Genomic DNA, 17,010 nt, shown 5'->3' on the forward strand with positions numbered 1-17,010 from the left:
TCAAGTCGATATAAAGGCCTTTTATACCTTCCTTAATAAGTGGCTCTCTCCATAATCAACATATATGTATTCATATGTGTATACATATTGTGCATTCATATACATGTGTGCATATATTTATATATCTAATTATTGCACCACTTAAGGATAATTATAACATAATACAGTGAAAGCCACACACATGCATTGCCAAAATAATGAAAAACAGAACATGGAAGGCTACCTTTTAGTTAGACTTAATCTTATTATGAAATATTTTAAAGGGGAAAGGGCTCAGAGAATTTCTTAGTTCTTTAAGGAGACTAAGTTTTCAGGCAATACATTCAAAGGATAGATTACATAAGAAGATTCACAAAAATAGGAGCCATCTCTATGGGCTAAAGACATATATAAAAAAAAATAGGGAAAAGGGACCACAACTTTCCCCAGTTCCAATCTGTGATAACATAAAAACGGAGACTTTCAAGAATATTATTACCTAACACAGCTTCAAATATGTCCAGGGATAGCATTCACTACCATCAAAGACAGCAAATTAAGTTTCCATATCAGGGAAAGAAGAAAGAAAATGGAGCTTCGATAATACAATTACAAGGGGGTGAGGGGGACATGGAAGCACAAAGAAATGAGGAAGGGTCCATAGGTACAGTCTGACTCATTTCTCTAATCAGTCCCTCTAATGCCTTGAAGAAGTAACTATTTAATAAATGCTTACTTTGTGTCAGGTACCATACTAAGCATTGGGCATACAAATAAAAAAAGAAAAACACAGTCTGCCCTCACAGAGCTTACATTCTAATGGGGCAAGAAAACACAGAAAAGGGAATTGGGGCAGGGGGAGACTAGAAAGGGGGGATAAGTGAAATAGGGAAAGAAAGACACAAAGTTCCTAAAACAGTTTAAAATGTGATGGTGTTCATTGCTGTGTTTGCATGGAAATATGATGTCCAGGACAAAACGTTATTTGTCTAAACCAATGTTCTCAAATCTTAAGGACATTTCAAGAATCTAGTCTTCCATATAAGATTCCCCTGCCACTAAATTCTATATACCATCACCAGATCCTGTCAGGACCCAGCTAAAGCTCTCTGGCTCCCTCCTTCCCCTAGTAAAACATCTGCATGAGATAGGAGTAGCTTTGGGTGAGGATTTTGTTTCATAACCATTTTTTTTTTGGGGGGGGGGGAATAGAGAATGATAGTTATAGGCAAGTAAATAGGCCTGGAATTTTAAGGTCCAGAAGCTTATTGATCCAGTTAATAGGATGCATGTACTTCTGAATTCTAATATTTTATATCAACTTCCAGCAGCAGGATTATTTTAAAAAACAAATTTATATATATAAAACGTGATCAGTGTCAGGATAATAAGAAAATAAAGAAAAAGCAATCTGTTAAACTAAAAAAGATAGATAAAAATACCCAGAAAATTTGAGATCATCCTAAATTGATCATTATAAAATTCATGACAGCCTACAGGTTTTTTTTTTTTTTTAATGCCACCTACCTGGTTAAGCTGCTGATCCCTAAACTTCCAATCCCCTTTTTTCTTCATTAAGGTCTGCAGCTTTGAGCATTGAACATTTTAATTATAAAAGGGCCCTTTAACACTACACAAAGCTTGAACTCTTCCCATCCAAAGTATTCATCAAACCCCTGCCCAGGGAAGACCTCCTTGACTGACCCTTGACCCTTCAAGGGTCCTTAAGCACTTAGTTTAGCTGCCCCTGCTGGAAGTAGCCATGCCACCCTCATTGCTGCAGCACCCCCACCCACCCACCCCAGCACTATTTGTAATTTGGAATTTGGCAAGTAAGAGATTGATTAGGTCCTTATAGCTCTGCCTCCTACCCTAATCTCTCCCCCTGCCCCCCCCCCCAGCCCCCACCTTCCCTTACTCTGGGCAGCCTAAAAGGAATGAAAGCTCACCATTCACATCTCCACCTATTAATCAACAGACTTTGAAAACAAATGGAGCTATTGCTCCGCCCGTTCTCTCTGTTGGGCCCTCCTCTTCAATACTCCCCTATTGCTTTCCCTTTCTGCAGGAGAAAGATGGGGCCAGAAAGTGCCTTTATGAGTTGAGCACAATAAAACAAAAGCAGCACAGAGGAGCATTTGTCAGCCTTTTCCCCTCCTCGGGGTAGATGGGGAAGGTCTTCAGTGGTCTTGAATTACCAGGCCCTCCCAGGGACTGAATTCTGCATTAGCAAAGGGCGCTATTCACTCCTGGTTTACATTAAAAATAGGTTTATAACTCATCTCCATGCGTTTTCCAGATGCCATTTATTATGACTGCACAGAGGCCAATGGCGACTAGTAAAACATTAATAGATATTTCAAGTCGCTAGAGCTGTGGGGGAATGGGGAGGGCTCACGAAGCAGGGAGAAGGAGGTCGTTCAGAAAGATGGCGACCCTCCGTGTCTCTCTGGCAATGAGCAAACTGGAGGTCAATGGGAATGATAAGAAAAGGCTTGTGAGCTAGTAGCCAAGACAAATCCCCTCCTATCCATGCCAACCCTCAATAACAGCTTCTACAGAGCTTCCAGAATAATACCAAGGAAGAGCCTTCACTTGTATAATACTCCAAATCACCTGAGGAGAAGAATTCCAAGTAAATAATCTTCAAACTCCTCCATCCTACCCAGTTACCTTTTGCTTTTCTACTTTATAAGTTCTTCTTCATTTCGGGGGGGCTGGGGGGGTGAGGGGGACTCATAACAGGCTATGTCTTGTCTTCCAAAGTTCACCAATGTCTCCCAAGGTTCTTTTCCTTCTCAAACATTTCATTTGCTGCCCCCTGATTCCCACTTTGACCCATAAAGTAATGCCAGTCTTTTCACAGTTTAACATAGCCCTTTTGGGTCTAAGCTAACTGCTTATTGTTCCCCAGGACAAGACCTCCATTGATAACTACTAGCTCCCTGATGAAAATAATAAAAAGGGAAAGGAGGATGCGGGGTGGGAATAATAAACAAAAGATACAAACTAGCATCTCCTATCTTTTTTTTCAACCCTGTCTCTCTCTCTCTCTCTCTCTCTCTCTCTCTCTCTCTCTCTCTCTCTCTCTCTCTCTCTCTCTCTCTCTCTCTCTCACACACACACACACACACACACACACACACACACACCCTGTACCCAACTTCTTATATACCATCTCTCTCCTGGGACCAACTTCTCATACATAGACTTTGGGAGGGTAAGGGATGGAATTACATGCCAAAAATTCCAACTAAACACACCCAAATATACTGTCTGACATTCTTCTTCACTGTTTCTGCTTTCAAAATACACGGATGGCCTGTGGAAGTGTTGACCGCAAAGTCTGAATTGTGGCCACCTCTTTTGGCTTCCAGGGTACCCAGATGCTGAAGGAGGTTGGGGAAGCTGCTTCGTTTCTTGATTCTGTAAATATTCGACTGCTAATGGAAGAAAATACTGAAAGTATGTCCAATGGAGGCAGCTACAACAGAAAGAGAAGATTCCCCATGTCTTCGACTCAATTTTGTCAACTCATCAGTTCTCATGAACCCACACAGGCATTTTTAACATTCTTTCTATGATGGAGTTGATTGGAGGGGGCAGGAAGAAGAGAAATGTGCAGTCAGTTTTCATACAATTCCTCATATACATATAATACAGAACTAACAACTAAATTAAACCCTTAGCTCATCATGTATATGTGTGCATATATCCATACATAGACATAGATATACACAAATGTCCATGTGTGTGAATGGTATGCATGTGTGGTGTACGCGTGTATAATACAAACCCCAGCTAGTATCATGTAAAACAGACTGCCAATGCTGCTCTTTAAATGGCCAGGGGCACAATACCTCTTAATCACATGTTTTTCTCCCTACACCTCAAAAAGAAAAGGGAAAAAAATAACCCATAAAATGGAAACATGCAATCTCACAAATAAACAAGTGTAAAAAGCTGATCACGGGAAAACTCTGAGCAGATCTCACTCAGGCTAAGCAGGGCTTTCATAGCTTCTTGAACAATTTCTTCCAGCTAAGTTCATTAACCACAATTTATTTCTACTCCTTCTCATTTATTTTCCAATAAGAAGAAAGCATCCTATTGTGTCTCTCCCAGCTAACCTTTAAGGCACTTGGAAGTTGATGCCTCTGCCTGTCCAAGCCAGCCTGTGGCCTGGATGACTCCTGGCTTGTCCTGCTCCTGCCCATTTTTTGCTCTGTAAAGTATTCTGTGATTCTAAATGTGGGATGGGGGCTGGGGGATGATTGTCATGGTAGGGAAAAGGACTTCATTCTTCCGGCAGACTCCAATAACTCCACCAGGTTCACTAAGTAAATTACAACAGAGACATTGAGCTCAGTAGCCATTTTCATCCCTAAATAAGTGTCAAGAATTAGAAATCTCATTCCCACTGGGAAAATATTTCTCAGTAACTTCAAGGTTCTGGGATTAAGGACTAACCTAATCAATTGTACATGTCTTGGTTTGTAGAAACCATGTACCTTGCAAAGCTTGCACAGGAGGGCACATACAGCTTTCCCTAAAAAGATGAGATCTCCAAAACAGAGCAGGGAAGTAATCTAATCAATTCAAGAAGGAAGCCCGACAGAAAAAAAAAATTTTTTTTAAGTTTCCAAAGCCAATTCATTAAAAAAAAAAAGAACAAAAACAAAAAACAATCCTTTCCCACACCCAAAAGCAACAATTTCAACTAAATACATTATAATTTGAAATAAAAGGGGGAAGCATTTCATCCTCATGATGTGGAACAAATGAAAAAAGTAAAGCTCACAGTATCTAATAATTCTGATTCTACCTCATCTCAAGAATGAATTGCCAATATACTACCAGCTTCATTAAGATGATTATGTCTTTCCCTATAATATCACTGTTCTCCAACACTGGGCCAAAATAACAGCTTCATCCTGCATTTATTATTGTGTAAAAGTCCTATCATATATGATGTAGATCTTCTCCCCAGTAAAAAAGCATAGCCACATATTGGGGGTTGGGGAGGTAGTAGAGATAATAGGGTGGGGTAAAGAGAAGAAATTGCTGTTTATATATAAGCCACCATATTGAGGGAAAGCGGGAAGGCAGGCAGGCAGGCAGGCAGGCAAGCAGGCAGGCAGGCAGGCAGGCAGGAAGGAAGGAAGGAAGGAAGGAAGGAAGGAAGGAAGGAAGGAAGGAAGGAAGGAAGGAAGGAAGGAAGGCAGGCAGGCAGGCAGGCAGGAAGGAAGCAAGGAAGCAAGGAAGCAAGGAAGCAAGGAAGCAAGGAAGGGACAAATGATTCCGTTGTGTTTTGAGTCACTAAATAATGAAACTACATCAGGAAAACAATCTTTCCTCCTCCGTTAAAGGTGAACTATAAGAAGTTTTAAACAACACATGGAAATGATGCACATAGTGAAATCAGAGCCAGTTCAATTTGAACACACACACACACACACACAGAATACCACAAATATGTGCATTAGGGTATAATCTTGAGGACATGTCAGGATTTCAACATATTCCAAAATATTGCAGAAGTGAAGAACTTTATGACACCACTCAGCCAGGTCCCCACAGGCCCCAAGCTACAAAGGAGAGACTTCCCTAAGAATACTATGTTGCAGGGTCTACTGTTTTCAGAAAATGTATATTTAGGAGCACATTGCAAAAGAATAAAGATTTTAAGTAATATCTGCATCATTTGAGTCAGGAATTTACCCTTTCAAGGAACTCTTTAATATTTGGTCCAAGAACTATGCCCAAAGGGCGACAAAAGAATATCTACCCTTTGACCCAGCCATAGCACTGCTGGGTCTGTACCCCAAAGAGATAATGGACACAAAGACTTGTACAAAAATATTCATAGCTGCGCTCTTTGTGGTGGCCCAAAACTGGAAAATGAGGGGATGCCCATCAATTGGGGAATGGCTGAACAAACTGTGGTATATGTTGGTGATGGAGTACTATTGCGCTAAAAGGAATAATAAAGTGGAGAAGTTCCATGGAGACTGGAACAACCTCCAGGAAGTGATGCAGAGCGAGAGGAGCAGAACCAGGAGAACATTGTACAGAGAGACAAACACACTGTGGTATCATCGAACGTAATGGACTTCTCCATTAGTGGTGGTGTAATGTCCCTGAACAACTTGCAGGGACCCAGGAGAAAAAAACACCATTCATAAGCAAAGGATAAACTATGGGAGTGGAAACACCGAGAAAAAGCAACTGCCTGAATACAAAGATTGAGGGGACATGACAGAGGATAGACTCTAAATGAACACTCTAATGCAAATACTATCAACAAAGCAATGGGTTCAAATCAAGAAAACATCTAATGCCCAGTGGACTTACGCGTCGGCTATGGGGGGTTGGGGGGGGGGAGGAAAAGAAAATGATCTATGTCTTTAACGAATAATGCTTGGAAATGACCAAATAAAATATATTTAAAAAAAAAAAAATATTTGGTCCAAGAGGAGAAATGGAATAATTCATTTCAACAGCTGCATTTAAAAAACAAAAATATCTCCCCCTCAAAAAACAACAACAAAAAACTAGTAAAGATTTTTTACCAAAAAAAAAAAAAGGTAAAGGCCTGAAACAATCTAAAAGCCCTGAAAGGAATGACTTTTATTAAGGAGAAAACTTATGGAAGAGAACACTGGCTACACATATTTGTAGTCCTTCCTATACAATTTTGGATTTATACATGATCTGTTTCATTGGATACTTCATGTTGTCAAGAAGAAATTCTTTGGTCTTTCCTTTACAGCTGAATAGAATACTTTTTTCTTTACACTCTCACATTTAAACAGCAAAGTAAAGCATTAAAAACCAAAGAACTAAACAGCATTTCCACACGCCTCAAACACTCCTGTTTCATACCAGTTTGGAGCTATGATCGATGTAAATGTTTATGAGTCTGATCATTGAAGGGCCAACACACATTGGAAACAATTAAGCAAATGTCTCTGGCTTCAAAGGTGCAACAACCTGGTAGCCTGGGCCAGCCAAGTCGTTGGTCACTGCAGCTGGAAAGGGTACTGTCATTTCTCCTCAAACCATAAGTAGGACTGCAGAGAAGGGCTTTCTCCCTAATCATTAACAGCACAATGGGCTGTCATCAGCTTCTTCCTCAGGTTTCTAAAACAAATCACACATTCTCTATTTTTCTGAATTGAGAGAGCATGAACACCAGAAGCAAGCCTGAATCACTAAAAGCCTGTATCTAAATTTGGAGATTTAAAATAAACACAACTAAAGACAAAATAACAGAATGCTAGCATAAAATATGAACAAGAATACACAGTTTACACAAATCGTGCTACCGGAAAATCTACTTGCTTGAAAATACATAAGGTTTAGAAATCATTCTATCTGTGAAAATGTGGCATTTTTTGGTCTCTCCTCCATGCCTCTGCTCCATGCCTCTACCCCACAAGCCCCATATCCCCAGCCTACCCTGGTTGGGAAGAATAGGGAAATTTCAGCTTAATTGAAAACCCAAACAAAAAATACCCCTTTTCTGGAGTGGGGTTTGGCTTTATTTGGGAAGGTAAACCAAGTAGATTCACATTGTGGTAGAAATATAAGTACTGGGACTTAAGACAAGCTTTTAAAAATAGAAAAGAAAAAAACTGTTCCCCTCAAAGTGTACTGTCAAATATACAGAGCATAAGGTCACAGCTTGAAGTGACCGCTTTGTCCTTTTCTTTTTCTTTTCTTCTTTTTTTTTTTGGGGGGGGGGTACTTATATCCACCAGAATAATAACAAAAAGTAAGAGAAGTTCAGTGGTCATGACTGAAAAATGTGTGCAGACCCACAAACTCACTCTCTCTCTCTCTCTCTCTTTCTCTCTCTCTCTCTCTCTCTCTCTCTCTCTCTCTCTCTCTCTCTCTCTCTCTCTCACACACACACACACACACACACACACACACACACACACACACACACACACACGCACACACACACAATATGCTACTCACCCAGCAATTCAAATTGAGATGCCAGCAACCCAAGTGTTGGAAGAGAGAGAACCCAGAGGCTACTGTTGCTCCTTTACCACTCAAATCTTCCATCCCCACTAAAATTGCATCCCTCGGGTACATAACAGCTTTGCTTTCCTTCCCTTCCCCTCAAAAACTTTCGCTGTACCTTCAAGATGCAGATTGTGCCAATTTTAAGGCTTTGTTTTCTTTTCTTTTCTTTTTCAGGGCTTTTCTTTTTTGTCTATTATTTTTCTTAAAGCTTTTCTCACCTTTTTTTTTCTCCCTCCTACTTTCCCCTCCCTTCCCACCTTTCACTTAAAGCACCCGAAAAAAGCATCTTGAAAGATCAAGATGTCTCCAATTTTGGGGCCTGGTATATTCTGAATGCTCAAAATCCACTGTCATGTTGCCCAGAAAAAAAAGTGTTTCAGTCTTTTCTTTTTCCTTTTCCCTAAAGTGTGGCCGAGGTTTGCTATTTGCAGCAAAAACAATCGGAGAAGAAGCCTCCTAGTCTCGTTCCCTAATCTGTTCCACTTTGGGAATCTTTGAGGGGGAACAGGCCTGTTTTTTTTTTTCTACCAGCTCAGGGCATCTAGGAAAAGTCCCCCCTCCCTCTCACTCTCCTGTTACCTTGGGCAGCAGTGACAGTGCTCCCGAAGCACAGGTATTTCCTACCTAAGAGTAGCAGGTAATACCGGCCAGCCATAAGGGAGCATGATCAACTAAGTGTACCAAGTCGTCATTTTATCAGGAAGACTGTCAAGTCTCTCAAAACAAATATCGTAGGGAGAGAGCTGCCAGGGAGCAAACGGGGTGGGAGGGAGGGTATATTTTCTTGTCACCCTGACATGGAAGTGACACTTTGCAGGGCCTGGCTCAGCTCTGGTCCTCCCTTACTACACACCCATTGCCTCAACGGTTTTTAACTGACCTCCCTGACTATGCCTGTAACGGTTTTTAACTGACCTCTCTGAAAAAGACACAACCAGAAGAATTTGAGTCTTCTGTGTTCACTGGCATTCCAACAGCCAGAGTGCCTGATCACTTTTCAAAAGCTATTGTATTTTGCAAGTTTTCCCAAGGGGGGGAGAAAAGTGTGAGAAGTGCATAGGCCATCCCAGAATCCCACCAACCCTACTTACTTCTTCCTTTGCCCCATAAATGATACGAGGACATTTTTGACTTAATTTGAGCTGGATCCTTCAGACGGCACACAGAAATCCAGAGTCGATCCTCTTTTACAAGGTAAGGGAATCTCGTGATGGGATAAAAGTGACTGACTGCCCAAATGCCCCACTCCCAAGCCAGAAAAAGTCTTAGGAATCCTCGGCCCCCTCCCCCTCTCCACCAAAACTGAGAAGGGGGGTGGGGGGGGGCAGTGTTACAGGTAGACTATACAGGCAGTGAAAATACCACTGCCACATGGGATTTGTACCTATCTTGCTAGAAGCAACAGCAATGGCAAAGATTTCTTTTCTTCTGGCTGCCACTACCATTGACACAAGGAAGATGTTTTTAATTTGGAAAACTGATTGCTGTACTCCTTATCTCCAAACACCCAGCACTGTTTACGGGACAAATGCTTTTAAACAATATGGTAATATACTAAACAAGTTAATAACCTCCTCCTCCCTAACACACACACACACACATACACACACACACACACCCCAAAACAAAACTGGGAAGAGTTTAAGGATGATAACAAATGAGAAAGAATTCTTCAACCTCTTAAAAAAAAAAAACTACCCTCTCTCCCCTCTCTCTGTGCTTATCTGGCCTTCCTGTGTAAGTGTCAGGCAGCAATCTTTAAGGCCCTTAATACCAAAACAAAACCCTGCTATTTCCCCTTACATGGTAGTAACAAAAGCAATGAGACTCCAGCTTGACAAGTAAAAAGCCCCAACAACACGGCAGCTAATTGCCTTCCCTCCCTCTATTCACGGGGACCACCACACTGCATCGCCTGCCTTTGTCACCCAGGCAATTTCTTAAGTAAACTGCAAGTTCTCTCCCTGGTGATGGACAGTTCCCAATCATTTAGTAACAATAACTTATAAAGTGCAGCAACTCTAGGACTAGGACTAAGAATTTACTTTTTGGCTTTTTTCAAAAGAGAGGAGAGACGGAGACCACAAGATGGGTCAACATATAACAGCCTCCCCTTCTAGCACCAAAAAACTAGCTAAATAAATAAAGGCAAGGAAGATGAAGAAAAAGCAGTGGATGATTCTCTGAATTTCTTCCAACTAATTCCTTCGAGGAAAGTAAAGACACTTGATAACTGTCCTATCCCTAGTCCAAATGATAAAACGACAACTCCTCAAGCTGTACTCAGGTCAGCCAAAGGGAAAAAAAGTATCACTAATTAACTAGATTCTACTAAACTTATTTTGTGTGCCTGCATGTATATTTTAAAAACTAAACTATCAGTAGTTGCAAGGTCTCCCAAAAATAGATCCAAGAACTTTTCTACCTTTTTAGTATAAAATTGCAATCAGTCACTGGAGAGGAGGGGATTTTGGGGGAGATCTTGGAGAGAGTGAAAGAGGAAGGCTAGGAAGACCAAACTAGAACTTTGGTTTTACAGCACATATTCCCTGATCCAGAACACAAACATCTCCCTTACCCCACTTTAAGTTTGTTGTTGAATGTTTGAGAGGTTTTTTTTTTTTTTTGGTTGTTGCTTTTTATTGTTACGGGTTCTTTCAGGGATTTCTGAGAAAGGGGGAGCAATGAATTTGGGGATATTATATGTGATAAAGAAAAAAAGCTATTTCCCTAAAAACTTTCTTGGATGAGAAGGGATCTAAAAGGGGGGGATTATTAAGTTACTGTATAACCTTGTGGGGGACAGTAACCCCAAACCCATGCAATCACTTCAACTCTAAATGATATATCCTAAAAGCACCTTTCCACTCTCACTGACTCAAGTTTCTGAATTTTTTTAAAAAAAGTATTCCAATAGAATTTTTTAAGAGAAAAAAAAAAACCTCAACTAAGATCTCAATTCCATCAGGCACCTCATCAGTTAAAAGTACATCAATCTTTTAAGTCATTTCAAATTGACAGAGAACATTCCGAAGCCTAGAAGCCACTAGCATGCAATAGAAATCCACAAACAACCAAAGTAGGGAGAAGTCGACATGAAGCAAACGCAAAGGATGGCTATTGTTCGCTGAGAAGGATAGCTTACCATTTACAACGGTTTTAATCGGGCTCCTTCACGCTGCCTGGTTTCAAGCATGCTGCCGTTGGGTATATTACCGTACTTACATGGATGTGCAATCACATTGGTGTTGGGCTGCTCCACCGGAGGGCAGCACCCACCCTACACCATTCACAACTGAGCTGCACTGAACAGATAAACACAGGAGCCAGACCCACAACACCAGCTCTTCAGCAAAGATGCTCAAGTACAGTTCCATTCACAGAATTATCTCGCTTGATAGGGAAGAACACAATAACTCAAATCTCTCCCCCCCATTCAATAACAATCCACCAAAGGGGGGGGAGTACAGAGGTGGGGGGAAGAGAAGCTCTTTTCCCAACCCCCGGAATTCAGTCAAGAGAACAAAGACTGATATTTTGTTTGCCGACTTGGCAAACATAAAGGCAATTTCAATACTCCAAAGAAGTTCACCTAAGTTGGTGAAAGTAGTGCTTTGCAGTTCTCCAGTGAAATTAAGCTTTAATAGCTATTTGATGCCATTCAGAGAAGGGGGAGAAAGTATTTGAATTTGGAATAAAGTTAGAGGACTGCTCCGCTCTAAGTTTTTGGGGTTTTTTCCCCTTTCTTTCTTGACAGCCAGAACTGCCCTCGGAAATCCTGGACAATATCCACAGTTTAATTATTAATCTTGTTGAATCATTATTCGTTTTAAAGAAAAATAAAAACAGACTGTCAAAAAAAAAAAACCCAATATGGAAAAAAAATCAGAACCATTTACTGTATTAAAAAATTGTCCTGGCTAAGTTTAAAAAAATTCACAGAAACTTGTGGATGTGTTCCTTTAAAGCAAATGGTCCTAACACATATTACACCACCGCTGCGAGTCTTCTAAGCATAGTAGGAAAAAATGACTATTGATCTTCAAATAGCGATAATTGAAAAGATCAAAAAGCTTAAACAAAATCAAGAATGTGCTGACTTACCATGCTATGCTTTTTTTGTTGCAACTTTGTAGAAATTTCACTCAAAGAAACTGCATCAGAGGTGTCAAATTTTTTAGCGGACTGTGATCGTATTATTTCCGCAGCCCTGCCTTCCAATGCTTCAGAACTTTTCCCCCTTTCTCTTTTTTGTTTGTGGTACCTAGCTTTTTGCTATAGACTTTAAAAGCCTTCAGCTCAGCAAACCAGCACAAATTATCTTGCCACCTTGCACAGCTCTGATGCTTTGGCCGCTAACTTTGGAAGGCCCTTTACTACCGCATCAAAATTAGCATTGTCAAAGCAGTTAATGAATATTAATATTGTATTTGTCATTGGAGCCGGCCCGTTGCTGAACTCCGAGTCATCCATCAGGGACAAGATTAAGAACACAATTATTTCTGACTGACAGGGACCAAATCTGCTAGAATTTTTTTTAAACAATTCGGGGGGAAAAAAACCCACAATATCATCATCTTAAGGTGTCTCCCAAGAGACTGGGAACCAGATTAATACGCTTTTAATGAAGTAGAGATCATTATGTATGAAGGCAAAGGAAAAAAAAGATGTACTATTCAAGCTATTTAGTTATGGTGTGGCTAGAAATTTTTTTTTTAAATGCAGACGGCATATCTTTTTCGACAGCTGTCCAGATTTTATTCATAGTGTTCTAAGAGAAAAGACTTTTTCTGAAATCTTTCCCTTTTAAAAAAAAAAAGTGAAGAAGAAGAAGAAGAACAGAGAAGAGCAATTCGTCCCATCTGGGATAATTTTCCATGTCTTCACTTTCACTGTCGGCAGCACGGTAAATAATTCCTACACAAATTTGACAAGAAACACCTTCATCAGCTACAGCTCCTTCTACCCCTATTCCCTAGATTCCAAGCACTGTCTCTCTCACTTTATTCAGGATGAACCATTACATTTACAGAAACTCTTAAATTCCCTTTAACAGTGACATCTTTCTGTAATAAACAGAGGCAACAGCATACTCTTAAAAACACACCCACATACAAGCAGCAGATAGCAAGTCCCCTGAAAAGACAGAGTATCCATTACAATATTAGGAGATAAATTCTTTATAATTTAAGGATGTAGCCACTCTCAATAGAAGTTGGTTTAAGTTGTGTTAGTTAAAAAAAGAAAGAAATTAAAGTAGCACTACATTAGATTCAGAAGGAGAGAATTGGCTGTATAACAGAAATGTATGCAAGAAATTAATTAAAGCATAGCCCCCCCCCCCTTTTTTTCCAAAACAGGATGAATAAAAGGAACGAAGTCCAAAAGCTTAAGGCTTACCTGATAGAACCAATTTATTTGAATTCACCAAGTTCATTTCAACACACATATGTCACCTTTACCTACAGTATGTAAAACTACAGAAAGACAAATATATCTAGATAATAGAGATAGTTATATCTGGGTATAGCCATTTCTTGGACCTTTTTGATATGGCTTGCTTTCTGCCTTGTTTCATATCAATTGTCTTCAAGATGATTTTTCCCCCTCTCTCATTCCCCCCTTCATATTTTAAATGTGGCAAAAGGGGAGAAATAAAAGGGATAAAATGGCAGATGTGATGGTTAATCTACCCAATGAATCGTGGGGGTCTAGCTAAAGCCGTAATGGCCACTGCGCTAATCTACAACACCCACTGACCACCCCACCACTGGCCTTCTAATACCATTATCAACCCTTAGATGAACATTCTAAATTAGAGTTTTGTTCGAAAAGGGTGTGAATCTGACCTCCGGTGTTAGGGAGCCGCTGCTGTACATACACAGATGGCAAAGTTCTTATGAAGATACCACCTCTTTCTGCACCCCCCCAATAAAAGGCTTCTCCTCAATGTTTCTGAAGATTTGCATCATTTTGTTGAACTATGATTCTCCCCCACCTACACATTCCCCAATCCCCTCCTGCCATAGCCACCAGCACTGCCAAACACATCATCACACCATTGCATATCCTTATCTGTCACGAAAACCTAAGCAACAAACACAACAAAGATTCCTTCTAAACAAAGAAAAATGACACTGTACCTTGGCCTAACTTTACACACACACACACACACACACACACACACACACACATACACACACACACACAGCACGCCATAGATTTTACCACTGTTGGTTTTCTTAGGTCTAAGAAAACTTTGGGGGCATAGTAAAAAGACATCACTCGTACAATCAGAAAGCATGACACAAAATCACTTATAGGAGAAGAGAAACAGACAGCACCCAGAAACTAGGAACTCTCACCTTTCCACTTATGTGTGAGAGATGTGCTTAAAAAAAAAAAAAAGAAGGGGATGCAAGGAGGTATGATCTGAGACTTTAGCTGAGTTTTTTCGGGAGACTGACTTTTCCTTTCATTATTATAGGGATAAAAGAAAAAAGAAAACTAACTCTCAATATATTCTTATTAACTGGGAATATTTAATAGAATATTTCATATTCCACATATTTTTAAAACTTCATAAATGAAGGGGAGGGGGGAAAACCTGTCAATGCCATTTTTTTTAACCCACCAAAGAAAATTCCTTCCCATAGATTCTGAGAAGGAAGGAAGGAAGGAAGGAAGGAAGGAAGGAAGGAAGGAAGGAAGGAAGGAAGGAAGGAAGGAAGGAAGGAAGGAAGGAAGGAAGGAAGGAAGGAAGGAAGGAAGGAAGGAAGGAAGGAAGGAAGGAAGGAAGGAAAGAAGGAAGGAAGGAAGGAAGGAAGGAAGGAAGGAAGGAAGGAAGGGAGGGAGGGAGGGAGGGAGGGAGGGAGGGAGGGAGGGACGGAAGGGACGGAAGGGACGGAAGGGACGGAAGGGACGGAAGGGACGGAAGGGACGGAAGGGACGGAAGGAAAGGAAGGAAAGGAAGGAAAGGAAGGAAAGGAAGGAAAGGAAGGAAAGGGTTTCAATGGTTCTTTTTTCCTTTTTTTTAAAGAGTCAGTGGTGCTTTTTTGGCTTCTTTTTTTCTTATTTGTTGTTTTATGATACTGAGTATCATATATATATATATATATACATATATATGATATAAAACATTCTATATACATATTTTGTAGCCATGTTTGAATTCTAAGACTATCAAAACACCACATACCTTTCTTCTATATTATTTAAGTTTATTAAAACAAGGACTTCTTGTCTCTTTCATTACAAATAACCATCCCCATCACTGTAGATCACTCTATCAGAGTTATTAACGGGCTGCTTTTTCTGTTCTCGTTCTCTCTCTCTCTCTCTCTCTCTCTCTCTCTCTCTCTCTCTCTCTCTCTCTCTCTCTCTCTCTCTCTCTCTCTCTGCTTCCCCAGCACGACTGCATCAGCACTAGTATCAAATTAACTCTCCGACTTTGAAACTTATTGATCTGCTATTAAGACACCAGTGAACTTGATGAAATGAGTGCTGTAGGTTCAGTCATGACTTCAAAGTCTAGCACAGCCACATAAAACAAGCGCCTTTGATCCTGACTCCGATCTGCTGAGGGTTTAAAGCCAGTTCTCCCTAAGCTGCCCTTCACACTCGTCATGTCTGATGTCTTACCAACTAGTGACTTGATAATGTTAATAATGCAAATTTTAGCAAATGATTTTTACAATGGCAAAATTAATTATGGGAATTTAGGCTTCTTTCCTTTAAAATACCCTCCCTCTAAAAAATAATGGGAACAATTAGAACTGCAGAAGGAAACTATGTACCCAGATTGCTCCTCAAACTTGACTCTTGTGATTTCCACTCTTTCAGTCTTCCTTTTTGCTGCTAGAACAGAAATTATTTTTGCAAATTAACTATCAAATTAGGCTTTTGCTTAGTGGTAAGAATTTCATTCATTTGATTCTATTCCACACTAGTTAGATATTATGGAAGAGAAACAGATTCCTCTTTCATTACCTTTTTGGCATTTCCATTACTGGCCACTATGACTTTGTTTTCTTTTTACTTAATTCTATTTTCATTATACTTCAGAAAAGTTTTAGGACTACATATTCCTCATGATTAAATTTATAATTTGTGAATGAATATGAAGTCTTTCTGTAAAATAATGGCAACTTTGATTCTTTTATATGAAACCATGGTGCATAAAGGCAAATGTGGAGAATCTAATAGAATTTTAAAATCAAAAATAGATTATTTTAAAATCATATTTATAAGTTCTTTTTATCATTAGACAATATTTTACATTATAAATTACATATCTAAACCCATTATAAGTTACCTTGTGGTTTTTTTTTATGGGGGGATACCCTAAAGGTGACTTAAGTTTTTAATAAGATTTATCCCTGAAATTTGATGTTTTAATTACCATGAAAACTTTGTCTTTTAAGAAAACACAGAAAAAAAATTAATACTTTTTTCATATATTCCAACAATTTAATGAAGAATCCAAATTTGGGTAACTAATCTTTCCCCCTTTTTAACTTATTTGGGTTTGGGGAGAAGACTATTAATAGGTTGTATTGAAACTAGATGCTATAAAAGAAAACAAATTTCAACATCTCTTTTTATTTACAGTATATTAAATCACATTGTTTAATTATTTCTATTCTAGATCATTTCACAAGTAGAAAACATTTTCTCAGTGGATATCTACTTCCACTCATTTCAATTCTGAGATTCAAAATATGGCGGTAATGCAGCCCCTATTTCCACCCCCCCCCAATAAAAGCCTTTTAAAAGGCCACACTTTTAATAAATGTCTTCAATTCAGGATTTTTTTGATAGTCTAATCAATGTGTTTCCCCAATTTTATTTTTAACAATCAAATTTAGGTGGCATTATGTATTGTGTTTGTGCTTTTCCCCTTGAATGTTGATACTCACTTAACCTACTTGCAAATTCTAAAGAAGTCAACACTTGATTGTGATAACGTTCAAAAGAATTTCCTCTGCCACT

The 17,010-nt window shown here is 39.5% G+C and overlaps 1 protein-coding gene and 1 long non-coding RNA gene across 51 annotated transcripts in view; one reads left to right on the plus strand and one right to left on the minus strand.

Moving 5' to 3' along the window:
* Positions 1-17,010, minus strand: part of TCF7L2 (transcription factor 7 like 2) — a 236,767-nt gene that overhangs the window by 34,057 nt on the left and 185,700 nt on the right. Inside the window, exon 1 of one of the 50 annotated variants that reach the window (XM_056803866.1) lies at positions 7,966-8,874. The exons of the other annotated variants lie outside the window; for them this stretch is intronic. Coding sequence (XP_056659844.1) covers positions 7,966-8,088 — 123 coding nt within the window. The 5' untranslated portion in view covers positions 8,089-8,874. Of the gene's footprint in view, positions 1-7,965; positions 8,875-17,010 lie in introns of those variants that run through there. 50 annotated transcript variants of the gene reach the window in all.
* Positions 8,969-17,010, plus strand: part of LOC103097138 (uncharacterized) — a 12,274-nt gene continuing 4,232 nt past the window's right edge. The window contains exon 1 of the long non-coding RNA XR_008913258.1: positions 8,969-9,213. This is a non-coding gene — a long non-coding RNA (uncharacterized LOC103097138). The remainder of the gene's footprint in view (positions 9,214-17,010) is intronic.

This window comes from Monodelphis domestica, chromosome 1 (genome assembly GCF_027887165.1).
Source record: "Monodelphis domestica isolate mMonDom1 chromosome 1, mMonDom1.pri, whole genome shotgun sequence".
Lineage (NCBI taxonomy): Eukaryota > Metazoa > Chordata > Mammalia > Didelphimorphia > Didelphidae > Monodelphis > Monodelphis domestica.